Here is a 27,790-nt window from a genome sequence, read left to right as displayed (position 1 = left end):
TGTTTGACAAGAAAAGACACAAAGCTTTTAATACAGCAGTTAGTTGTGTAATCTCTTCCATATGTTAACATACATAATGTGAAGCAATTTCAACTCTCTCAGCCTTGGATCTTTTTAGTGAAACATTATTACCGATTAAGACTTTTTCTGCACGATAGAAAGAACTTGCTGACTCTGCAGTGGAAGACAAACTCAGTATGTCAACAAGAAAAAAAACTGCATGCACATGTATGCACGATTTGTATCCTTCTATTCTGATAGAGACACTCTGGAATCCACACTTATTTTTAGATATCATGAATCAATTAAAATGATACAAGATGAATGAATCCAAAATAGAGGATTTGGCAACATCTAATGACCACTACTGTGCTCACAGCAGATATCTTAATCTTCAAAGTCTAGACAACTGGCAAGTGGACAACAGAAACTACTCTTTGACTTACAAAGAAATCCATATCGGCTACTGAGCCAAGAAGTACTTTAACTACTGCTATGCTTGTTTCTTACACATATCTGCAACTCCTAATGGCATGCAACCAAAGGGCCATATCCACTCTTCTTGAAAACTATATCTGGCTGTGTCTATAATAAGCACAAAACAAACCACCCATAACACACTTAAGTGGAAATGAAATAATAATTTGGACACTGTGAGGTAGGATTTATTTATTTTGAGCTGGCAGATCAAACTTAAGTTCTATGTTGCCCTTTTTCACTGTTATGTTGATCCTTGTTAACCAATGACTTGCTATTCTTCTGTCAGCACTGGAATCCTTGAAACATTGTATTAAAATTCCCAGATGTTACTCACAACTGATACTGGAAATGCTTGCAACGCCTGCTATCACAGCACATGGGACTGTGGTTCAAAAAGCCAGCAATCAAAGATCCCATGATGCAGATTGATGTCTGAATCATAGAGCACTTTCTGAGGGATCTGTAATACTTATCGCATGCTTTCTAAATTCTCCTACAGCCTGAGGACATGTTCCTTCTGCTCAGAGCTCCTGGCGGGTATTAATACAGCAGTCAAGGCCTGCCAAATATAAGGCTGAGTATCTCTGAATATCAAAAATGTCACAGCTTGACCTAAGTTCTTGAAACACTCCAAATCAGTTCAACTTTGATTCAGTTAAATGAAATTGGATACAATAATATTCTACTTTGCAACTTGATAGCTGCGAATTTTAACACTATAATATATTTTAAACCAATACTCTGCAAGTTTTATTGCCATAGTCTGCACAAAAGAAATATGTTTACCATTTACAGCCTTCAGATGCAGAACTTTCATACTATTTATCATCTTTTGGGTGAGACTGCTTTAAACCACTGTGGTATTCTAAAAGTCATTCATACATGGGAGCTACCATCTGTAGCAGTACATCTTTAAGATCGGTATTTTTCTGCTTGTCAGTTTATTCTATATGCATATACATCTTTACACACACACAAGCAGTGTACCCCCCCCCCCAACACATACTTTCAAATAGGTTTAAAAAATGAAAAGTTACTTACTTTCTGCAAAGGTGATGTGATGTTATGATGTTACAACAACCAGCAACATAAGAAAGAGGGAGAAAAACCAAAACACAACACTCATTAGCCTTCCAATATAAAAGTTGCTAACACAATTCTATAATTTAAAAAACATCGGGCATTTCAACGTTCCATAAATTCTTTTCCAAAATCCCTATGAATTAGTAGTATCCAGCACATCCTTTCAAAATTCCTGTACATTATCAAAGCAAGCTTTTCACCCCAACTCCCCCAGCCAAAAATATCTCCAACATTTAGTGATTCTGGGCTCCCTCTACTGGTCACGCAGCCAGTGTTACCTAAATCGAAATGTCAGACTACAGTTTCAACACAAGAAACTCTGCAAAAATATGTAGGGGTAGTACACATTTCAGTTATTTCCTCCTCTTCCACCCTCCCCAAAATCCTACAAAAATCTGTAAAACCACCAGCAAAACCACTATTTATTTCTACATTGTAAATTCTCAAACACATAGTTTCTATCAGAAAAACACTGAAAATGTCCATGGTTACACTTTTAATTTTAACAGTCTTTGCTAGACTGTTTGCCAAGAGACAAAAATTACAATCTTGGAAGAAAAAAAGGAAAAAAAAGTTTTAAATATGGAAAATAAATTTACTAAAGCTAACTTATCTAGGCAATATAGTGTGGCAGACTGTGAAAGTTCCCCAGCATTATTTGGCAGACAGAACACCTTGGGTCCCGCATCAAGGTAGCATTTCAACCACTCAGCCCCACCATATATGGTGTAACCTCTCCTTCCTGATATGTTCCCAAATCTATGACAACCACTGTAAGAGGACCACTGAGGTATCGTAAATTTGTTCTGTATTTATTTGTTTGAAATAATCTGCTCATTTCATACAGATACATAAACAGTCACAAGGGAGCAACAATTTTTACTCACTGCTGGAAAAAAAGGAAAACCAAAAGGCTTCAGAACTAATTTCGTATTTGAAGTCACACAGAATAAAATATGTTTATAATGCATGTTACACCAGTTTCAGAGTGACAACAGGCAAAAAAAAATAAAACATATGAGGCAAGGTTGCAGAAAACCCATTTGTGTGGTACAGTAAACAGAAAAGTAAAAGAAGGCATAATTGTAATTTTCCAGAAACATGTAAAAGGCAGCTGAAGTTAATTGAGATAAATGTTCTTCATGGCCACTGGGGGAAGGAAAAGAAAGTTCACAGATAGTCTAAAAGTGTGAATGTAGCTGTTGATGTTTTAATCAACAGCAGAACTGAGCAGGGGAGTTTGTAAAATTACCTTCCTGAGAAGCTCATACGCACACCAGTCCTGTCTGGTACATAGATGGGAAGCTGTCCCAGGGTTTGCATTGCATGATCTCTTGAGCATGCATCCAGCACTGCAACCTATGATTGCTTCTCTCTTCAGTAAATTGAAATTCTTATTAAGACTGAGGTTAATAATATACCCTAATTAAACTTTTTCCAACATATACAGCACCTAGAAATGCTGGAAAATTGACTAGATGTCTACACATGCATTGCTTGCTGAAGTGTTCCACAGAGTACTACATGAAGCACTAGATGCCAAGTGTGATGAAGCCATCTTTGGCTTCTTCTTAGAAGCTTTCCACAACCTTCAAGGGTTAGCCGTGTGCTCACGGTCCTGATGTCAAGGGCTAGCAAAGTGTCCCAACTTGCCTTACAAGACTGTAGCCATGACCTAGCTTGGGAGTGCCACATAAAACCACCAAGAACCTAGACAGCTATACCAAGACAAGAAGACAGCTGTCCTATACATGAGGAAGACAGGCAAACTGCTGCCGACCGGTCTAGAGCTGCTCTCCTCCCCCAGCCATACCTGACTGAGCTGGCAGCAATGCAGCAGGTGTTAGTGCCGGGGCTGCAGCAAGCTCTTCCAGTCTGGGCTCAGAAGGAATACCCAGAAGTTCACTGAAGTGAGGACTGAAAAGAAGACCTGGTCATTTTACTATATTCCAATGGCACAGGATCCTTTCCTTGGTACAGAGGGAAGTAGAGACCACAGGTAAACAGGAGACAGTGCTGATCAGTGCAAGATTTCCTGCCAACCACTTGCGATTTTTTCAGCAATAAAAGTTTCAAATTAGTCTAAATAAACCAGCCAGCTGACCCTGGCTGGACATCATGTGCCCACCAAAGCTGCTCTATCACTTGCCTCCTCAGCTGGGCAGGGCAGAGAAAATATATGGAAAGGCTCATGGGTCAAGATAAGGACAGGGAGAGATCATAGCAATTACCATCACGGGTAAAACAGACTCAACTTGGGGAAATTAACTGAGTTTATTACCAATCAAATCAGAGTATGATAATGAGAAATAAAATCTTAAAGCACCTTCCCCCCCCCCCATCCTTCTTCCTGGGCTTAACTTCACTCATGATTTTCTCTACCTCCCCCACAGCAGCACAGGGGTGATGGGAAACGGGGGCTGTGGTCAGTTCATCACATGCTGTCTTTGCTGATCCTTCTTCCTCAGGGGAAGGACTCCTCACACTCTTCCCCTGCTCCAGGGTAGGTCCCTTCCACAGGGTGCAGTCCTTCAGAAATAGGCTGCTTCATCATGGGTCCCCCACAGGATCACAAGTCCTGCCAGCAAATGTGGTCTAGCATGGTACTGGAAGGAGCCTCCTCCAGCACAGGCTTCCCATGGGGTCACAGCCTCCTTCAGGCATCCACCTGCTCCAGTATGGAGTCTTCCACAGGCTGCAGGTGGATCTGTGCTCCACCACAGACCTCCATGGGTTGCAGGGATACAGCTGCCTCACCAAGGGCTGCAGGAGAATCTCTGATCCAGAGCCTGGAGCACCTCTTCCCCCTTCTTCACTAGCACTGGTGTATGCAGAGTTGTTTCTCTCATATATTCTCACTCCTCTTTCCAGCTGCAACTGCTGTTGTGTAGAGCCTTTTTCCCCTCCTCTTCTTAACTGTTATCCCAGAGGCACTACTACTGTTGTTGATGGGCTCTGCCCTGGCCAGCAAAGGGTCTGGCTTGGAGCCGGCTGGCATTGGCTTTATAGGACATGGGGGAACCTTCTGGCAGCTTCTCACAGAACCCATCCCTGTAGACCCCCACTACCAAAACCTGGCCATGCAATCCCAAAACACACAGGAAGACTGCTAGCAGTATGTTTGCTTTCTCAGCCAACGCTAAATACAGACTATATATTTGTATTGGGTCTGGCTGAGCTGGAGTTCATTTCCCCACAGAAGCCCTCACAGTGCTGTGCGTTGCACTGGTAGCCAGAAGGGTGTTGATAACACACCAGTGTTTTGGCTTCTGCTGAGCACAGCACCAGCACTGTATCATTCCTTCTGCGAGAGGACACAAGTAGGCCAAACTAACCAAAGAGATATTCCATACCACATGACGTCAGCTCAGATATAAAAGCTAAGGTAAGAGCAGGAAGGGGGGCATTCATTGTCTCCAGTGGCTGCCTGCTGAGGAACCATTATGCATGCTGAAGCCCTGCTTCTCGGGAGTGACCAACCATCGCTCCTGATGGGAAGTAGAGAATAAACCATTTTATTTTTCACTTTGCTTTTGCACACACAAGCTTTTGCTTTGCTTTTGCCTTAATAAACTGCCTTATCCCAACACACGAGTTGTTTTCCATCTTACTCTCTTGCCCCTTTAGGGATGGGAAGGGGAGTGATAGAGCAGCTGGGTGGGCACCTGGTGTCCAGACAAGGTCAACCCACCGCAGTATTCCAAGTACTATTTCATTCAGAGTCATCCTTTGCTCAATATCAAAATCATAGACTAAGTATGTTAAATCCAAACTCAACCAATTTAAATTATCAAACAGAAAACTTGTTTTGAATAATCAATTAATTTTTGATTTTTTTCCCCCTTATTTTCCTACTGCAAGGTTAATTTGTTCATTGCTTAAAATTATTAAAATACCCCAATCAGCCAACAAATAGAACTTTAATGTAATCTTACTTTTTGATACTTTGGAGACTACAAAAGCATTCAGCAATTATCTAACTTAACGTACAGAAATTAATCCAAGTTGTATTTTCTGGTGTTAAAATAGCAATGACATCTTATTTACTAAATCATTACAAGTATACTTATTGCTGTCAAATCATCTTTGGAAAGAAACTGTAATTTGATTAAGGGATTGGCTTTTAAATACTGAGTGAAAATATATTAGATGTGCTGGATATAATTAAAAAAAAAAAAAAAAAGAAGAGACTTTCCAAAATATCACATATCCAATATAATTTACTAAACAATAAAACCATAAAACCACCTCTTAATATGTGGGTAGTAGGTAGCTAGGGAACCATCTACTACTTCTATATATATAGACTAGTGAAAGTGTAGAGCTGGAAGATCTCAGCCTCTCACACAAAGTACTTATTCATAAGTTGGAACAAGAAAAAAAGCATTTTACTTTTTGAGCTTCCAACTGGCTTCTTCATTTTAAAGGGACTACTAATGAGAATTACAGAAAATACCCCTGATATCTACAGTTGATGTGACTGTCCAAACCATTTATGTTCTAAAGTCTTAACCACTTAAATAATAAATAAAGTCACAATAAATAAAGTCTTAAGACTTAAGTCACTTGCTAAAGTTTTATAGGAATTAAAGTACATAGAGGTAGAATACTATTTATACAGTTTGAACAAATTATACTTAAGGTTTATTCCTAAGCTCTCACATTTGGATCTTTAAATGTATTTTAAAGGATTAAAAGAAATTCCTTAACATATCTATTTTTTAGGGTTTTTTAAATGAATTTTATCCATGTTAGCCAAAATTAACATCAGTTTTGTTCTCATTTGTTCTCTTTTGGACGAAAAGTTTTACATCTCTGGTCCTATTTATGCCTCACATGTGGTACCTGACCTTCAGACTTCAAATATCACCAACAGGGCTACTATTCTTGAGGAAGGTAAATAAGCCAAGCTATCAGGCAACAAGACAGACTACTACAGCTCATTTGCCTATAGTCTCACAGACTGCAAACAACTACCAGGAGATGACAGGGGAAAAGACCTGTTATATGTACTACTAACACTGCTCCAACATCAACCCTCATACAGATTTCTTGTTTTTGTAAATCAGGTGAAGATAGAGGCAAGATTATTACTAGTATGATGGAACAACCAAGGACCAGTACAGACAGGCTGTCACGTAACACATCTGTCACGTAACACATCTGTCACAGATACCCAATGTCTGTCTCAAAAGCTAGCAGTTTTCACTGAAGTTAACCAAAGCAGTGAACCCCAAATACATCCAGCAGAAGAACTTAATAATGAACTGGAACTCTGCCCTTTGCAGCTTGTGAGGGTGTTACAAGCAGCTGGAATCACATTTGACTGAACTGATATCTCACCAAGAAGCCAAACCTTTTCAGTGTCCTTCAAATGTAAAATAATCTGGAGCAGTGCTGTAGAGAAACTCAAAATGGATCCTAAATTCAAGCTAGGTATTGTGAAAAGGTTTTTATATTGGGGGGTTTTTTTGCCATTTTTAGCAGGAAATCTTGTTTACAATCTCATCTAAGTCTAGTTTTACATTTTTAATTAACCAAAACTGGAATCGGGGAAGGAGTTGGAAGTGAAGCTCCTTTCAAAGAACTAACAGGTGACCTCAGTTTCTTATCAGGCCACCTTTGAAGCATTAAACAATTCTGGCTCTCCTTGGAAGAGACACATCCAAAAATTATTTTAAAGTCTTCAGTGAAGGACATACATAACAAAAAAATACTGGAAATTATGCCACCACCCTTAAGACCTATTTCTACTACTTCTAGGATCCTCCTGCATGAAGCAATCTCCCTCTGGGCCTCTAGGCCTTTTGTACATCTACATACAATCATTGTGTTCAGTGATTTCACATAATAAAGCCCAAACATAATAAACCGCTAGCCATATGTCATCATGGAAAAACTAAGGTGGACAAGTGAATGAAAATGCTAGCTCAAGGTGAATACGACAGAAAGACAGGGGGTGCTGGTAAGAAAATGATGTATTATTTCTTTGCTGAAGAGTTTGCCAGACTGTTTGCATTCACCCACTGTCAGTCACAAGTGACTGACTGCACAATGTAAGATGTTTCTTGGAAAGCAAAGCTCTCGTGCATGACTACCCATACCTTTTTATTCTAATTCCCTCTTAGTAGCCAAGAGTTTGGCTCACATTTGCAAATGATAGCATAGACTTAGGGTTTTTTTCACCTCTAAGCTGTGTTGCTGCACTATGGTATATCTAATTTCTCCTTTTCTGCAGGGGTAAAGATTATTGAAAACATATCTGATCCTGCCCCCTGCTCTGTGCAATGGCCTTTCATAGACATTTCAATCAAGTTTGGCATTTCCACCCTTACCTTTAGAGCACTCTGTGGTCTGAGGTCAGGGTAGATAAAATTCTGATACCGTATAGCACTGAAAATGAATCTTTTTGTTATTTAGAGCAAAGTATATTTTATCTCATGGTGCTGGAAGCCTAAGAAAACTTCTGATAGTGTCAAATCTGGTGACAATAGCCACAGTAATGTTCCAGAAGAACACCACAAATGGAGTTCATCTGTGGTAAAAACGGAGCTTTATTAGGACTCATCTACACCTATAAAATGAAAAGCCCTGGGAACAAAAGTTCATCACAAATCTCAGTACTCCTTAAGCCAGCAAGGCTTCCTCTTTTCGTTTCTTCTTTTTTTTTTTTTTTTTACTATTTTCTCTCACAAGAAAGCCTTTATTTACAAAAGTTCCAGAACCTGTGTAAAATGTAAGTGTTCTTGAACATAATTTTATAGAACTACTGTGATGGATTTGCCCTTGAAAATATTTACAATGTGTCTGAAAACAAGATGCCAACAGTATAGGAGGTAAATTTGGGAAGAAAGAATAAAAACCACACAAACCTTTCATATCAATGCCACCTTATACACTACAGACTGCAAGATACTGACAAGTTTTTCCAAAATTTAAATACCCCTACCCATTATTTTTGTTGATTTGCCAGCCCTTTGCCCTTTGCCAGCCCTGCCTCTGAGTAAGTCTCCCTGAATACCTTGAATGTTCTGAAAAATATGCTTGAAACACCATTACACCTCATTAAATGATATTCACATATGGCAACAAGCACTCCTTGACCAGAAAGGAAATGAGAATACAAGTTTTATAGAGACTGTTTACACTTTTCTGTGTTCCCTAACACCTGGGAAAACCCTAGGTTTTTGTTTTTTGTGAAGAAAAATCTCAGAGAAAGTTATAGGTAAATGCATCTCTGCATTTTAGGTCCTTACCATTTCGTTAGATGTAGTACAAATAATACAAGAGAGAAAGAATGCTAACAAAAAAAAAGGGGGGCTTTTTGAAAGACACAGGCAAAGATTAAAGAGTATCTTTTGAAATCATTCCAAAAGAATGAATGTTTCAGAAAGAAAACTACCCCAAAAGAATAAGAAATCAGCATGAGTCAGTTAGTCAAGACAGCTAAGGTGTCCCCTGGACTGAGAACACCCTTCTCATTCAACATAACTTAAAAGAATATTTGATTTTTTTGTGTAAAAAATTCTTATACTGGTCAAATAAAACTGTTCTTTCTGACAGCTACTTCCTATTCAAAAATGTATGGGTTTTTTTTCTTTTTTCTTTTAATAAAATATTTCCTTTTAATAGTTTTAACTGATTTCATTAAAAAGTACTAGTACATTTTTCATTTTCTACTCCAACATCAATGTTCACCATGAAGGAAAAACTATAAAGAAAGGGGAAAAAAAAGCTTTCCTGCCACATTAAAGGAATTCTGGAGTAGAGGTTAAAAAATGGCTTTCTTAGAGAAACCGTGGGTTTTATATATACGATGTCTTATTTTAGTATCAGATTTCACAGACCCCTGTGGGCTTTAAATACATATGTTTAGAAAAATGAAGTAATGACTGTGTTACAGTCAAAAATGTACTAAACCCAAGAAAAACACTGCCACAAAATGTGCAATGTATAAAATGAAAAAAAAACACCCCTCCCTTCCAAATATTCTTGGCTTCAAGGTAGGTGAAGCTTACTCCTAAAAAAAAAAAAAAAAAAAAAAAAAAAAAAAAAAAAAAAAAAAAAAAAAAAAAAAAAAAAAAAAAAAAAAAAAAAAAAAAAAAAAAAAAAAAGAAGTTAAGGTGGAAAGTAAACTGACTATGCTAAACAAGACATAGTCAGTAACCATTGAATACCTTTTGGCCTTTAATATTTAATCATCTTACACAAGGGACTTCTATGAATTTATCCCAAGTTCTCTTGTTTAATTTGGCTTTTTAACTGGCCAGTCTCCACAACTGTCGCTGCAGACTTTTAAGAATATCTTGTGCATGTGTGTAATTGATATACAACTGGTTAGTCAAATGCAAAATAAAAAGTACAGCCCCTCCCAAAAAAAAAAAAAAAAAAAAAGTTACAGTTATTTTTAAGAACATTCAGCTCCACCAAGTTTCACACACACATATAATTTACACTAGGAGGAACTTACAGAAGTTATCTAGTCCAACCTTCTGCTCAAAGCAGGGCCACTTGGATCTAGGCCTTGTCCACTCAGGTTTTGTGCACTCTCCAAGAACGGAGACTTCACAGCCTCCCTGGATAATCTTCCTCCTCTGCTTAACTGCTCTCACAGGGAAAAGTATTTTTCTTAGTATCAAATCGGAATTTTTCATGTTTCATGTTCCGTGACACATGTTGTGTCTGTTGCCTCTCATTCTTTGCTTCTCATGCTGTCATGATGCAATCTCCAAGAAAAGCCTGGCTCTGTCTCCCCTACACCCTCCCATTAGTGAGCTGTGGAGTGCCATGGAATCCCCTGGAGCCTTCTCTTCTCCTCTGTGAACAAGCCCAGCTCTCAGCCTTTCCTCATACACCACAAGCTCTAGCCTCCAGCCATCCTGGTGAACCTCCACTGGGCCTTACTTTGATATATCAATCTGTTTCCTGGACTAGGGGGCCCAAAAGTGAACATGGTTGTCCAAGTGGGGTCTCACAAGTGCTGAGGGGGAAGGATCAGTTCACTTGACCTGCTGGTCATGCTCCTGCTAACACAGCCCAACATGGGTTTGCCCTTTGCTGCAAGGGCACACTGATGGACTAACGTGGGCCTTGTTAAACACCACAACTCGCAGGTCATTTTCGGCAAAGTTGACTCCTGGCCTATTAGCCCCCAACCTATACCACTACATTAATCACTATTTTCCAGATAAACAAGTTTGCTCTTGCCTTTTTTCAGTTTCATGAGGTTCCTCTTAGCACAATTCTCTGCTGTCTTGATCCCTCTGAACATCAGTCCAGTCTTCCAGTACACCAGTTGCTTCCTCCAAACTTGCTGAATGTGCTGAACCTGTCCCATTATTTTGGTGTTTAATAGCAACATTCAACAGTGATAGCCTCAATATCAATGTCTGAGCAACACCACTTAGTAACTGGTTACCAACTGGAGTTAGTATGTTTGATCAAAACACTTTGGGGCCTGCAGCCCAAGCAAATTTCCATCCACCTTATTGTCCACTTCTTGAGTTCCTATTTCACCAATTGGACTGTGAAGATACTGAGGTCTTGCTAAAGGAAAGGTAAAAAAACATCAGCCTCAGCTGGCTCTAACTGTCCCCGCCCCGATAATCTTGCTGACCTCCTTCCAGTGCACTACACCTATCCTTCTCTGAAGGCAGAGAAGCTTCCTTCTATTGTCCAAAGTTACAACTTTCCAACTTCCCAATCTTACAAGTCTCTATCCACAAGTCAGCTCGTGACTACTATGTAGGTATTCCACAAGAAGCAATTAGCCAACATAAACTGTCTCTAGGAACTGAGAGTCTCAAATGGCTCCTTAGGTTGGCCCTGACCTGCTGCGGAACGCCCACCGAAGTTCCCAGAATCCAAAGCTTCCAGAAGATTTTCCCTGGAGTTTCCTCAAGAAGCTCAAGAAGCCTGGAAACTGCTGCAAACTGCTCGATCTCTGACTAGCTGTCTCTGCTGGAGGTCTGCAACAGAGTGACAAAATATACTGCAAAAGAACAACAGGACTTCTGAGCCTCTGCACCACCCACCGAGGAAGCCCATGCAGCATCTGACAGTGGCTTCATTAACTCTGTTGCACAACGAAAAAGGGAAAAGACGGTAGAGCAAAGTGTTGCCAGAAAACCACTGTGAGTCGGGCCTAGTTCAGAAGGCTGAGTAGGATTCCTACTTTATCATGCTATACCAGGAGTGTAATCCCGATGCAGTCACAGCTTCCAGCCACACTCCTCCCCTGATTGATTAGAAGAATTTCCAGCCCTTCTTATCATCCACAGCAGGGACTCCTGTTACCACAGCTGTAATGGTTGCAAGACACTACCCTGCAGTTATGCCAGCGATAATGCATCTCTGTACCTATATGCAAGGCCATGAAGTAGTTTCTGCTTTCACCAAGGTTTGCACCAAGACTTATACTGGGCTCACGCCACTTTCTGCCAGCTCTCCCACTCAGGGAAGCAGCCTCAGTGGCTTCCCTCTAAGTCAGACCACATGTTCTTGCCTCCATGATGTGTTCTTCCCCAACTCCCCTTTTTTATTTATTTAGAACTTGATTATTTCTGCAAACAACCATGTGAATGCTTATGCCAGCATCCAGGGAGGTGGGCAGCCCAGAACAGGAAAAGTAGCTTGGTGAGAGCAGGATTACTATTTCGGCTACAATATTGGTTTACAGTAACTGGAGAAGGATGGCCTCAGACTGACACAACTGGTTCCCATTTCAGACTGCTCAGCGCAAGGCCTGTATTTCACCTTTTGTCAGTTAACACAGTGCGCTCCCTCCAGCCGCTCCCGAACCTACATGCCAGATGCAGCTGGCTTGCCTCAGCTATAACCCCTTGGGTTGCTACATCTGGACGCAGAGGAGGGGAGAGGCGGAGGTACCACCCTGCTAAGAGGAAGCAGAATTACCAAGCTTGAAGGAGCTCCACACCCCCACACGTTCCTCCGCTCGAGCCTAATGTCATGTCCCTGCTCTTTCACGCGATATCAGTGAAGTTTTCCAGTTGTTGCCATTAAGACCAATTCCAACTAAATTTATAAAACTGGAAGAGGTGATGACGTACATACATCTCCTTCTACCTTCTGCCAGTAACGAAAATAAAATAGAAGAGGCAAATCACAACATGTTGTTAAGACCTATTAGACTTAAATTTTTAAAGGCAAGCATATTTCAGTAAAACTGCTTAAAGTATGGCAAGATTTAACCATTTATGGAAATAAAAAAAAAAGTATTGCCAAGCAAAGTACTGTACAAAGTACTCTACTAAGTACTAGAGTTTAAAACTGTTTATAATTTATGAGAATTATGGATTTTTTCTTCATATCAGAAATCTTTACATCTTTAATATGCTACCCAATGTCGAGCTACCAGACTGTTGTATGACATTACTTTATTAAATAATATTTCTCCCTGATAGAAACAACAGCATTAAAGCAAGTTGCTATGCTGGTCTTAGAGTGATTTATTTTTCTTTCTTTACACTCACTAGCAAAAATCTTATTGAGTTATCCTAATTAAACTGGCATTTTAACTTTGCCCATTCCTAAAAATTGATGCATGCCTACATGTTGAGGTGCCAGAGCTTGCTATGCTGCGCCATTTCAGTCACACCACCCACCTGCCTAAGTAATCAATTGTCCAAAGCAGTAAGAAAGTTCTTAATACTTATTACAATTTCTTTGGAAATTTTTACCCGGAAAGAATGTATCTATTCATTGAATGGCAATGCTGAAACCAAAGTTATATTAACATAGGGATTTTACTGCTTTCACTTGATGGAAAGTACCACATATAAGCTCTTCCATTCACTTAAAAATTTTTACTTCACTGCTAACAGCATGCAGTTACAGGTTCTTCAATCACAGTGGACTTGCTTGGACTTGCTTCTTTTTTTTCATTTTATTTTCTCCCCTTTTCTTGTCTCCTTTTCTTTGGTCCTTTCCTTTCTCTTTCTTTTCCTTCTCTCTCATATCTATTTTTCTTCTTCTTTTTTTCTCCCTCTTTCTCTCTCTCACCTTGTATTTATCTGTTTTTCTTTCCCCTTTCATTTCTCTCTTTTCCCCTTCATATCTTCTCTTTCTCCCTCTGTTGTCCTCTCCTTCTCCTATTGTCTCTTTCTTTTCTTTCTCTCACTTTTTATTGTCTTTTCTTCTCTTTCTCTGTATGTATTTTCTATCCTTTTCCCTCCTCTCTTCATTTTTTCACCTTTTCTCTTTCCTTTCTTCATTTTCTTTTTTCTCAGTTTTATTTTTTCTCTCTTCTTTTTCACTTCTCTCATTTCCTTCTTCTTTCTTTCCTCTATTCCTTCTCGTTTCTCTTCTCTTTACCTTGTTTCTTCCTCTCTCTTTTTCTCCCTTTATTTCTTTCCACTTGTGGTGGGTTAGCTTTGGCCAGAAGCCAAATGCCCACCCAGCCATTCACTCCCACCTCCTCAACAGGAATCTGGGAGGAAAGGGGATGAAAAACTTGTGGTTTGAGATAAAGGCAGGCGGATTGCTTACCAGTTACTGTAAGAGACAAAACAGACTCGACTTGAGGAAAATTAATTTATTGCCAATTAAAATAGATTTGGGAAGAGAGAAATAAAAGCTTCCCTCTTCCAGGCTGAACTTTCCCTTTTCATTCCCTATTCCTCTACCTTCCCCTCATTGAGTGGTGCTGAGGGATGGAGGGTTACAGTCAGTCCACAGCAGCTTCTCTCTGCTGCTGCTTCCTCCTCACACTTTTTTTGTGCTTCAGCCTGGGCTCTCCGCGGGCAACACCTCCATCAGGAAATGTCCAGATGACTCAGCATAGTATTCTCCATATGCTGCAGTGAGCATCTCTGCTCTGGTGTGGCCCTCCACAGCCAGCAAGTGCCCCCCCTCTGCACTGGTGCACAGGGCACCTTCTCCCTTCCTTCTTCTCCGGTCTTGGTGTTCACACTTCTGTTCCACACATTCTTTTTTAATCCTCCTCTTCTGCCTGAGTGCTAGTTTTGTCCTTTCTTAAATATGTTACCACAGAGGCACCACTGTCTTGGTTGCTGGGCTTAGCTATGACTTGCGGTGAGGTTGTTGGAGTCGGCTGTGTCTGCACAGAGGCCACCCTGCAGTCCCCCACTGCCAGTGCTTTACGCCCACCTCTCCTCCTTTCCCTCTCTTTTCATTTTTTTTTTTAATTTCCCTGTCCTTTATCCTCCTACTTTCCCATTTTCTGTCTTTTCTTTTTATCTCTTCTCTCTTCATTCTTCTTCCAGTCTCTTCTTTCTCTCTTGCCATCCCCACCTCCATCCTATAATATATTATTCTGATAAAGAATTAAACTTCTTTTAAAGTAGAAGTATAAAATATTACTAAACCTTTTTATGAAGCATGAACAACTGAAATCCCTAAATTTAATTTTAGTTTTGTTCATTTCTCCTCAAGACCAAAGAAAGTGCACCATATCTTATGCTTTCTCTTCCACAAAAGTTCAGGAAAATCTCCACAGTTTCTTTTTTCTTTCTTCCCAGGTTTCAATTATGATATGGTTTCTAACGGAAGGAATTTAGAATTTTGAAACTAAATGTCAAATTCTGGCACAATTACTCAACAGCAACATGTTTAACATCCAAAACATTGCACCCAATCCAAAAAGAGAAAGCCAGAACATATGAGAACAACCTATTTCTACATCTTCAGTTCCTATTCAATTGAAAAAAAATAATCCTAAAGTCTATTGTATCATGCAAGAGAATGAACAAATAAAAAGAAACATCCCTTCCCTTACAAAACTTTTCTCAATATTCTTGTATTTGAAGAGTAATTCAGTACTTGAGAAAGTTTTACTCAATTACTAATTTTCTACTAATATACAGGTAGAAAAACCAAACCGATACAAAAAAGCTCACAATAATCACAAATAAAGACTAGATCCAACAAATTACTGTTTTTGAGTAATACTTATTCCTACAAAAACAGTTGTATACACAGGACCATACTTTCACCTTAAACATTAAAATAAATGTAATTGCTACAACATGGCTGACTAATAAATGCCAATTATGTGCTTAAAATATTTTTGTTAAAAATCTTACCTGTAAGAAAAATCTGAAAATAAGTGCAGGATGGGCAATCACAGTACACCCTGTAACTTAAACAATATAGCAACAAATGATTTATTTTATTGTGTCAAATTAAAATATTTGTGTGGATGTGAAATGTTTAAGTTATACTTGTTGTACATCAGGGAGTTTAACTTGGCAAAACAGCATAGCAAAATTTCTTTCCTTCCCTCAGAGGACAAAGCAGATACTTTTATTTTTGTGTTTTAACTTACTCCAGCTGTTGCAATTCAGTCTATTAGTAGATCTCCTCATTCTTTTTTGACTTAAAACAGCTCCTTAAGTCTGGAACTGAGAGGCTTAAGTTTCTATTTAACTTATAAATAAAAGTCAATCTAATTTCAAAATGTCACACACAAGGTTTTAAAATTATAACAATAGAAACCATCAAATATTTTGTGAAAACACAGGACTGATAGCTAAAGGTTTTAGACTGGCCATTCCTGATAGGCACATCATTCCATCTGAAAGGACGCTTGATTCTGTTGACGTCATAAAAAAGTCTCTCTGAATGCAGGAGCTGAGACACACAAGCTAAAGAGAGCCAAAGAAACTAAAAATAATGTGGCTTACAAAAAAATTCAGTCTTAACCAGAAATTGCTTACTGTTTTTAATAAGGAATTAAATTATAAATTTAGTTTTAAATTAATTAACAGTACAAATTATGTCATTACTTCATGGATTGTAGTTCAGCTACAAATAATCTTGCATCAACACTACTTCAGTTTAACCAGTACAGTACATCATCTGACTGAATGACATTTTGATGCAATAGTTTACATTTATAATACTAAGCTACTGCTATAGAGAAAGGTTAATGGTTGGATTGGGTTTAGTGGTGTTAGGTTTCGGATGAAGGGGACAGAGTTAAGACATAAACACAGTTTGACTGCCTAATCTTCACTGGCCAAGAAAAGATTCCCTGACTGAAAGCAAGCAGTCTTTAACAAAACCAGAACAACTTCCTTCTTGTCATTTATTCTTCATTTCTTCCCAAACAGTTCCTTGCTGTCACTTATGGGTCAGGTTTTTTCCTTTGTGATTACTGCAGGGGACACAAATTTTTTACAAAATGATTTCGTATTTGATAATGGTTACCTAAAGTATTCAGTAGTGTAGAGGACGAAAACTTCAGGTGTATTGGTAACATTAAAAAAAAGAAAGGAAGGAATAGCAAGTAATGGGGGCCATTTGCAAGAAAGATTAGTAGTCTGGATCCAGCACTTGTTTTATTTTCTAATTAAATATAAAAGCCTGCCAGTGAAGCTCTGAATGGTGTATCGTGATGGATTCCTGATAGCAAAAATAAACATATCATAAGTTTATTGAAACGTAAACTATACAGCAGTAGTTACGGATGCTGTAAGATCCTAAATAGGGTGACTCAGCTATGTTCGCTTGTTTTTTTCTTGCTAGAAGGTACTACTTACTAAAAAGAGCAACTAGATCCCATTTTCCTTTCCTCATAATAAAATACAATGAAAACCAAAAGAAATTAGGGGGAAAAAAGTCAATTTGTCCGCTCTTTAGTTACTAAGGGCAAGACAGCAAAACGGTTCTTAGGGATTGTTTGAGCTCTTTCCCATACTCTTTGCTACTGAAGCAACAGAGCAAAGGATGCATTTGAGCATAATTTTATGATTTATAACTTTTTATAAGGGCTTGTGTATGAGTAGAGAGGTGAACTTGTGTCTGCAGGTGTATTTACACAATTGCCCATAAACACAAGTTTCATACATACAGATTTTAGGTTCTTTTATCTATACTTTGATTTGAGGTAAATGTTTTGGTTCTCTGCTAATACGGTAAATATTTGCCAGCCACACAATTACTGGTTGTAGCAAACAGCTATTATGAAAAAGACTCACTGACAAATGCAGAGCTTATTGGGATTACAAACAGAAGATGGGAGCTCTCTATATTGCTGAAAGAAAAATCAAATCTTGAATAAAACATATTCTTCTTTAACATGACAGTACATAAGCAAGTAAAATATGTTCAGGCACCTTTTAAATTCTGCTTTGAAATGAAGAGCTTGCACATAATTTAATTTCACAGTAATTAAGACTACCTATGAGACTCAAAATGAATAAAATGGAATTGCCATCAGCTAGCCTTAGATAGAAAAGAAATTCATGTACACAACAAATTTTCTGAACAGTTATACCTGATCTTTTTCATTGTCCTTAGACAGTGAAATTCTGAGGCTTTTTAAGGGAAGGTTTAATTCTAAAAAAATGTACTTCAAAATTTTAAATTAAATGTGCCAGTGCATGGCTAAAAGAGAACTAGGAAATGTTTCAGCTCATGCAATACAAACAGGAGAAAAAGAAAAGAAAAATCCCAGATTTTTCCATGTTTTTTCTCCTTCAGTTAAGAAATTATTTCATTAAAGGTAGACTGAAGTATATACACCCATATCTTTATAGAAACAAAGACATCCACAGCAAACTGTTCCGGAAAAATAAATTATTACTAGAAAATGATGCTTTCATAGAAAGCCTGACAATGTTTTCTTCTTTCACATTCAAGTAAAACAGATTTAATTCAGTCTGCCAGAAATGGCTATGCTTCTGCTCTGTGAAAAATATGCTAATGATGAAAATAAGGACTTGACAATTTACTGAATACTAAGCGGAAAATCTGTAATGAATTGTCTGTGTTGTAGTGTTCAGTTTAGGCTCATTTTTCTTCCTCAGTTGCTATGGAATACTAGAAATAGCATAAAGAAGATTATACTATTTTGTGGGATATTGTGCATGTCCCTTAAGACAGAATGCTTAGAAATAAAGACAAAAGTCAGCTGTGGGATAAATGAAATTCAAAGCAGTAATAAATAATAGGCTTAAATACTGACTTTTCAATGCAAAAGAGAAATAAGGAGAACAAAACAGAAATGCCAAAAAAATTCAACCCCAACAAATAAATCTCAATCAGCAACTAGCAAGTTGAAACCTAGAGTAATTCATTTTACACCTGCAAGGAAAAGCAGCTTCTTAGGTTACTCAGAGGGTGCAACAAAAGCTCCTAAATCCATTAAATGAAGGCATGTCTTCAAGTTCCCAGCCAGACTTCAATTTTGACTGCAGGTTTTAAGCCTTCAACAGATTAAACTCTTTTCTCAAGAATATTTTACCAGAGTGTACATTCAAAAGGTGACTCCTTCTAGCTAAAGTCTCTGTATCCTTCTGTGTTCGAAATTTTTATATATACGGCTGCTCCCGACAGACTTATGTGTCGAATCGCATTTCTCCAAATACTACCTAAAGTAAATATAGGAGATTATTCTTGCCTTTTCCAAGCATAAGAAAGCTAAACAAGGTTGCTGGCTACTCAGCAAGATTCTTGCATTTTGCCCCTAACCAGCACACACTGATACTAAGCCCTCTTGCAGGTCTTGCTTCTGACTTTTATTTTAAAACACCAGTACCTACATACTATAATGTTAGTAAGTGGCAGATCCTCATTTCACAACAATGGTGGAAAGAACAACACATGCTGTCAAATCTCAGTTTCCCCAAAATATTTTTGAAAATTTCGCATATGGACAACAATGGACAACTATTATTGGAAGGCTCTTCTGTGTCGTTGCTTTCCTTAAAAAGATGCTAGCAAAACAATCTGATAAAGGAAGTAAAATAGAAGAATGTATTCAATCTAGTCGTGGTTCAGTTTATAGGAACTGCAAGCTGGAAAAAGAATAAGAAAACATCCTGTAGACTGGAAGATCTCATCTCCTCAGTAATATTTAAAAAAGAAATCAGGCTTAAAGCACTATACTATAGGAAACACACAAAACAAAACAACCACCAAAATAAACAAAGCCCCCACCCCAAACAAATAAACCAACCAAAAAACTTTCACTGCTGGGAGGATGGAATGAAGATCTGGTGAAACTTTCATAACGTAACTTCTGCAAGTATCTAATTATTTTGAATCAGTTTAAGATATTTTTATTTAATTTCTCTCTCTCTCTGAAAAAGAGACACTATTTTTAAAGCAGAATTACTCTTTGAAATACCGAAACATTAAAGAAAAAGGATCTGTAGCATACAGCATAGTTACGTTGTCTAGGAGAAATGTGGGAAGACAGATATGACACAATACACTCTTTTGGGATAATGCTACGCCTCTGGTAACACCAATTTATAATGCAGAAGGTTTCTCTTTTCAACAGTCTGAAATACATTATTGCTTTTCAGTCTTTTTCCATAGTAGTCTACACTGAGACACAACATAAGAAAAAGACAAAACAAACTCTTACATTAAATATCAAAATATATTTATAAAAGAATCATTACACTACGAAAAATGACACTGAAATTGTTGACAAATTCATGTTATTTAGTCACAGCTGGTGTCTCATACTTCAAAATAAAACGTCCTTTATAGGAAGTGTTGTCATGACTGTATAAAATAAATAGTAAATCTTTTAAGATCATCAGCATCTGCACTGCTATCCATTATTTGTTACGTAAAAGTTGTTGGATTTCCACTTGTATTAAAAAAAGAATATCTTTAACATTACCTTAACGTATTATGAAGATCTTAATTTCAGCAAATTAGGCTGTCATAAAGAGGATTTGGTTATGCATTCAAAAATAAATGATTTTTCTAATATAGATCTTTAGAATTTGAAATATTTTTATCGCATCACGAAATCTAACATCACAATTTTTCCTATTACAGCTAAACAGCTGAACTTTTAAAATTTTCATATATCCTCTGAATTACTGTAACTCGAATATCTAATGATCGTACAAGTCACTCTCCCCTACCAGTAAAGCAAAAAACAAATAAAAAAAAATTTATACAATGCACAAGCATAATACTCTTTGAGAATATACAGAGTAGGCTTGTGGGGGGAGGAATAAAGAAAGGAATAAAAATTTAAATGGTTGCACAAGTAAAATAAAAATACTTTAATAGCACTGAGAAAGCAAGCGTGTCACACATATTGGATTCCTGGTTTCCCAATCTTTGCAGATGTATTTTGCAGAACTGCTACCAGATGTAAAGCAAACAAGTTTTTGGCAGATCTTTCAAAAAATTTAAAAAACCCCTCAAAAAATAAAAATCAAGCAGTACTATTTCCTATTACATGAAAGGGGGAAAGGTAGTTACAATGTATGTTTTAGCACACAAACAGAGATATATTGTACCAAAGGGAAAACTGAAGTCATTAACACTATGTGACCAAAAATACATATGCATATGCAGCAGAAACATGCTAATCTTAAAAAAAAAAAAAAAAAAAAAATCAACTGTTCTGAAATCTAGAAAGGAAGCTACATGAACTTTTCTAAACCGTTGTAAACCATCAACTGAAGGTCATGATAATTCTGGAATTGTTCTATTTTCTCATAACTGGTCCTGGAATCAAACTAAAGAAGGACACTTGATTGGTCCCAAGTCAGGACATGAAATAAATACTCTGATGACTACACTGTAACACTTAGGAAAATTGCAGGCACAAGGAATGGAGTTTGAGTCCTCAAAGGAGGGAAAAAGGATGACAGCAGATCAGGATAACTGGAGACCATGGGATGGGTGACCCAGTATGAGAAAGAGGGAAGATTCACCTTGCAGAAACTCTTGGGGCAAGGGATTCCATATAGATGGGACCTATTAGATACTGCACCGGCAACACCCCTTTAATGGACAAGATATTGGGAGTGGAGGAGCAGAGGACCAGGCTATATTCATGGCTCTGCATTAAGCTTTGATAAATATTACTTTGCTTCTGTCTCCACTCTCTTTTCACATATGCTCAATTAATATTCTTAAAAGTAAGAGCATTACCCTCCAAAGGATTCTGTGCCAGACTCAAAAGGTTCTTACAATTTACGTTGTGTCATTTATCATCTGAAATACTTCTAAAATTAAATCCACCACTTAATAAAACTAACACAGGACTTTTCATCTGTGACATAAGCATGATTTTTAGCCTGCCTGTAACAACTGAAGCACATGTTACTTAAAAGAACCAAAATCAAACAAAGGTAATTTTATAAAAAATGCTGACACACAGACTGATTTTACTGTTTACTGAAGTCCCTAGAAAGATATTCAACTGTCCTGTGAAGAAAAGAAGGGCAGTGCTGAAACAAATACAACAGCCCAGATAACTTCTAAAATACTAAAATATGGAGAAGAAATTAAGTCAGTGGTCGATCAGATAAAAAAAATACATTCAAGGTAGTTAAATGTCTTATGTTGAAATATATCTTGCATAGGTATACCTAATGGAATATTCACCATCACTAATAAATAAAAATTCTGTCAACTTTGCAGTTGTTGAGAGAAAACATTTGAGGTTTTGTTATTTTACATCTGTTTAATTTGCACCCAAAACTAGTTTTCCAAATCAATATAAAGGTGGGATTACTGTTGTCCAGATGCAAGCAAGCTAGCTTTCAACTAACAGTAGGGTAATCACAATGAAGCAACATGGAGTGCAGAACTCACCACCCCAATGTTAGGCTTGAGCTAATACCATAGTTGTTTTAGGGCTACACTAAAAAACTATCACTACAAAACCTGAAATAATTACCACAGAGGTGACAGGGCTGTGATTATGCAAGTTAAAGTGCCAAAGCTGGAATGCAGTAATCTAGGAAATCCACCAATTTTTACCAGGCTAAACTGCACTGTGCGTAACAATGCTGGGAATGCCTAAGCAAGAAGGAGCAAACCTGAGATTTTCAGCTGGCAAACTGCTGCTATCAAAACTGTCTCCCAAATTCAGCAGTCAGTCGTTACACTGGAAAAACCGCATCTCAAAGAGGTGTCTGAAGTGGATTTATGCAGAAAGACAGGTTGCACTGAAAGTTTGTTTCTTTCACTACTCTACAGCCAAAAGCCACATCTGTAGATGCATGAAAATCAACCTAATAATGCCAGGCAAAAGAATCTGAATAGCTTTCTCTCTCTCTTTCCATCAAGTCATCCTTTTAGTCCATTGCAGGGAATAACTATCTTCAGACAAAACAATGCACTCCCTTCAGCTGAAGAGGCTCCCAAATAAATTCTATCAGACATATGCAACCACAGAAGCCTCTTAACTATATGTGCTCTTCTATTTACAACCAGAGCCTTAAGACAAAAGCTGTGGTTCTTTCAATCAAATTTTTAAGGGTATTTGGTAATTGAAGGGCATTTGCTTTTTTTTTTTCTTTTCTTTTTCGTTTCTTTCGTAAAAGATAAAAACTATGACTTAATTATGAATCATAATGACATCTTGGAATGACTTTACAGAGAAAGAAAGCAAAAAAATTCTCTGTCTACATGCATACCCAATAAAACAAGGAACTTTAAAATGATAAACAACAGAAGACAGTTGCCAGCTCATTTAGCCTATTTACAGAAACAGCAGCATTCAGAAGGGATTTTATTTTTAAATCAATAGCTCTAAGGATGAAGTATGCAAAGGCTTAAAGAGACACTGTCAGAAAGATCAAAGGATTCACAAGTGATGGTAATATTTTCAGGAGTCCCCTCTAACTTCAAAGCTAAATACAGACCCTGCACGGATCATGTGTTTTATTCCACTGATGACTCCACTCAGCAGTTCAAAGTGGGTTTAATTCTAGCTAACCCACTAGTTTCATATTTCTGTACAAAATGTATAAATCTAGTAAGTGTCTTCGATATTTATTAGTGTCATACTTTGCTTTCCTAGGCTCAGAAGACTTAATACGTTATGATATAATTCACGATAAATATTATCAACACTGTGGAGTGAAGAAGAAACAGTACTATTGCCAGTGCCAATGGAAAGCACCTCTTCTTAGTCTTCTGAAAGACTACTGTCACAACAATAAGTCAACAGTAAGCTTAGTCTTGCGGAGCAAAAGACAAAATATGCAGAGGAAAAAACTGATGAGGAGGAGATAGGACTGATGCTGTCATTCCCACAGTTGAAACTAAGATCAACAAAGAAACGTCAAGAGAAAGAAGTTTAAGATTCCTGCTGGAAAACGAAAAACAGAATGAGACAAAGGGACCTTTTTTAAACTCTTCTATGAATTACCTGAACAGATTCAAAGTTACTTGACCATACAGAGGTCAGTTACTGTAGCTGAACAGCAAAACCACTATGAAATTATCCCATTCCAGTCACAATCCTGAGTCTAATGGAGGAGGAAAGCAAATAGCTAGCATAGCTGTGGGCTAAAGTTGCACTCCAAGAAATTAAACAGTGCTTGTCCCATTTTGAAATTTTATTGGCTTTCAACTTGGACTGAGAATCTTTGGCTTTAATCTTGTCCAGACAAGTCAAAGGACGCAAAGGACAAAAGGAACTAAAGAAAGCCAAGATATAATCTAGGGTTATTAGCATCAAACATTTATCAGAGTTTGGCTGGATATTCTCCCCTAGGACTCAAACAATATGTATGGCTTGAGTACTGAAAACCGATCTAAAAAAATTTCATAGAAAACCATGGATCAAGGGATATGCTAGTTCATTCCCCTAGTTCAAGGCAGGATCAACCAAACCTACATAACTCCTGACAGACATGTATCTATACTGGTTTTGGATGGAGACGTAGAGATATCTCACATCTCTCCCAGAATTCATGACAGAAATCAATTATACCTGTAGAAAAAAAAAAAATCTTAAAAAATTTGTACTGTCTAATCGGAATCTTCTCTTACTGCAATTTTTAAGGTCTTATTTCTTCTTCTGTCCATATCAGACATTCAAGATAACATTTCCTTACTCTTTCATATCTTTTATATAGTTGAAAACTTACTATGCCTTTAGTCAGTCTTTTCTTCCTTAATCCAAACACCTAATTCATACCAACTTCTGTCTTATTTTTGTCTCCCTGATAATTTTAAGCAGTCTTGATTGGTCCTACTCCTCATGAAGGTGCAGTGCCCCAAACAGAAGGGAACAGATAGGTTATTTCTGGTGGTTCTACAGGCAGTTTCCAGGTAATGACAAAAAAGGACAAAACCAAGGATGATACTAAGGTCAGAGTTTCATATAGTGAGAAACCAAGAGAATCAGAGAGAAGCTTTTTTTTTTCTGTGAGAATCAGCAAAAATTTTTCAAACACATGACCTAGTTAAATATATCCATTATGACCATACAGGCATCTCCTGGGAAAAGAAAGACAGGAACAGAGAAGCATCTGGCAAGTTTCTAAGCCTCTGTTAGGAACAAAAATCCTTGAACAGAAGATGCAAAAAGCAGTTAGAAAGGAAGGCAGTGCTAGGTTTGACTTGAACCCATAGGGAAGAACCAGCTTTGAGTGGTCATGCAGGGATGACCACTTCATTTTAGGAAAACAAGGAAGTACACAAAAAAAACCCAAAATCAGCTTCAGAAAAATTAAACTTCAGCAAACACACTCAGACAACATGCATAAAGATTGTTCTGTGAGCACACTAACAGATAGCAAACTGGCTTGCTCTTCCATGAAGGGGTAGCACTGAACACTTATACCAAAAACAGAGGGAGTGCTAATGCCTAATCAGAAAGGTATCTATGATTAGACAACTGCTAAAACCAACACCAGGAAAAAACATGGAAAAATTGATTAGATGATAATTAAATAAATTAGATATTCTCAAATCAGATAAATCTGTTGAAATTCACCATAGGTAATTAAAGCTGACTGCATCAGTCTCAGAATTATCAACAGTCAATTTTAAGAATTTGTAGAGGATAGCAGTCTTTCCAAATGGCTGGAAAACACTTAGTGAATAGCTTAAAAAAAAAAAAAAAAAAAAGAAGTAGAGATGCAACAACTGAATTTCAATTGCCCTCAAATATGGAATAAAAATTATTTGGAATTATTTAGCAAATAAGAAGTAGAGTAATACACAGAGCTGTCAAGAACAAGTTACTTCAAATCTATCAAAATATTCTTTGTGGCATAGCAGCAGACCCTGTAGCTAAAGAAGCAGCAGTAAGTATCCTACAGCCCAAGAAGGTATCCTATAGCCTGACTTACTAATTGTTTGGAAATTGTTTCTCATGGGACTTCCATAAGCAAAAAAGAGAAATATGTAATGCTGCAAAAGGAAACAAGTTCCAATAAGCAGTTGACAATAAACTTGGAAGAGGTAAAAGCATGCTGAAAGACATGGTTAAAGCAATCTTATTGAATTAGAGAAACAGTCGGCAGAAAACCTGAACACAATTCAGTAAAAGAAAACCAGGTAGGTTATAACCTCTCAGACGATGTATCGGGCAAGTTTTTATTTTTATTTGTAACATATATCTGCTTTGCAGCTCAGGAATTTTCCTCCTTTTGCATTTAATTATTTCAGTAATACAAAAATAAATGTGCAACTTGATGTCTTTATGGCAAACAAAGAAAAAAAGGCTGTATAGTCTGACAGTGTCTTTTTAAAGATTACACATAATGACAATGAGATTGCTGAAAATCATACATTATTTTTTCAGATTTACTACTACAGCAAAAAGCTTTAGATTAATTAATACTGCAATAGATATGAAAAATGACTAAGCCAATTAATCTCATTCATCTAAAAATGGAACAGTAGAGAGGAGAATTTTTGAAGAACTTCATTTAGAATTACCAAGGTTCTCCTGACAGTGATAATCAGTATAAAGGAATAAGTAAAGTATATTAAAGTAGTAACATATTCCTGGCACAAGTTCAGACTTGGAAGAATACACAAATCAATGCAGAATAAAATACGCTCATGCCATTTTACTGCTTATGGCCAGGTGACTGCACGTCATAAATTCACATCCCCTGCTGATCTTAGCTGGCTGCAGCAAAGAGACCAGGAAAGACCATCTTTATTAATAGCAAAGGCACTACACTGGCAAAAAGGCATCAAAAAAATTTGCAGGGAAGGACGAAATGAAGAGGAGACTTTAATCTTAGGTATTGTAAAAACATTACCTACGCACTGAGGCCCAAACAACAAATACAAATAAAAAGTCAAATACCTTACTGTATCCTACTGAGAGTTAGGCACGAAGATAACTTTACAAGTTTGTGCCAAATCACTATTGAAATGCAGCAGAAACAACTTTTACATGAAATCAGAAGTTAAATGCAAATTCAAAAACTTAAAAAAAAAAATACAGAATCAGCATTTTTTCATTTTACAATTGAAGAATTCAGAATATTTAGGCTAAGGAGTTTAGGATCACCTATCCTATAACATAGTAGAATGATTCAAGTATGGAGAAAAGAATATTGTGTTTTATCCTTCTTAGTTTTCTAGACTCAGGACCACACAGAGCATCCTGCAATCTACGACACATTCACACTTATCTGCACATATCATGCTGTGAATAAAAATCATAACAAATGTGAATTTCTTTCCTGTTCCTAAGAAATGAAAGAAGTTCTAGCTTTGAACCTCTTTAAAGGAATCTTTCTCTTATTATCCATTCTGCAACAATTAAAAAGGGCTTTGACATTTTCTACATTTAAAACATAAAAAAATGCCTTCATTCCCTCCCATAGGTTTTTCACTCCAAATTTTATTCATGTTCTGATCACAGATACAAGAATTTTTAAAATTACAAAGAAATACCATTATCAGACATTTGAGCCCCACCCATGTAGTTGCCTCATATCACAAGACATAAGAAGAAGAAAGCAATCTAATCACTGCTGTGAGAAACAGTATCTTAGTAAAACAGATTTTCAAAACTGTGTTTTCTTGCTTCTTTGTTCTTGTATGCAAATCATTGCAGCATAACACACATTTGGACTTTCATTTTCTAAAGTTTTCATCCCCTTGTTTTCTTGGCATCACTGCCAAATATGCTTGAAGCAGTTTCTTGACAGGAGCTAAAGCACTTCTTAAATCTGTAAAAGGTGGCAAATTCAACTTCATCTTGCACACCACCTCTTTTTTAATTTTAACAAAATACAGCTATTATGAGAATTTATGAGGCTACCAACAAAGTAGTGCACCATTATGCAGTGCAAACAATCGCACAAAGCGCTCAGTTTCTTAGGAACAACAGTGAATTCAGTAAAAATATGTCCCACGTTTACTTCTGGTTCACCTTTATATGGGATTTGAAGTTCTCTTGTCCTAGGCTTTAGGTTCCACACTAGAAGGATATAATTAAAAGCAGATGTCTGCCTTTGGTTTGAGACAGCAACAAATATTAAAATGATTTATTAAA

The 27,790-nt window shown here is 37.3% G+C and overlaps 1 protein-coding gene across 3 annotated transcripts in view; it reads right to left on the bottom strand.

Annotated features, from left to right (window-relative positions):
* The window catches only part of ASXL3 (ASXL transcriptional regulator 3), a 128,158-nt gene that overhangs the window by 73,278 nt on the left and 27,090 nt on the right, over positions 1 to 27,790 (bottom strand). For all 3 annotated transcript variants that reach the window (XM_027883144.1, XM_027883145.1, XM_027883146.1), the window contains one exon: positions 11,997 to 11,999. In XM_027883144.1, coding sequence (XP_027738945.1) covers positions 11,997 to 11,999 — 3 coding nt within the window. The remainder of the gene's footprint in view (positions 1 to 11,996; positions 12,000 to 27,790) is intronic.

Source organism: Empidonax traillii, unplaced genomic scaffold (assembly GCF_003031625.1).
Source record: "Empidonax traillii isolate 1590-97213 ecotype Southwest subspecies unplaced genomic scaffold, ASM303162v1 scaffold119:size1479319, whole genome shotgun sequence".
In the NCBI taxonomy this organism is placed as follows: Eukaryota; Metazoa; Chordata; class Aves; order Passeriformes; family Tyrannidae; genus Empidonax; species Empidonax traillii.
Note: the sequence above shows the minus strand (reverse complement) of the source record. Positions and strands in the feature narration are given on the sequence as shown.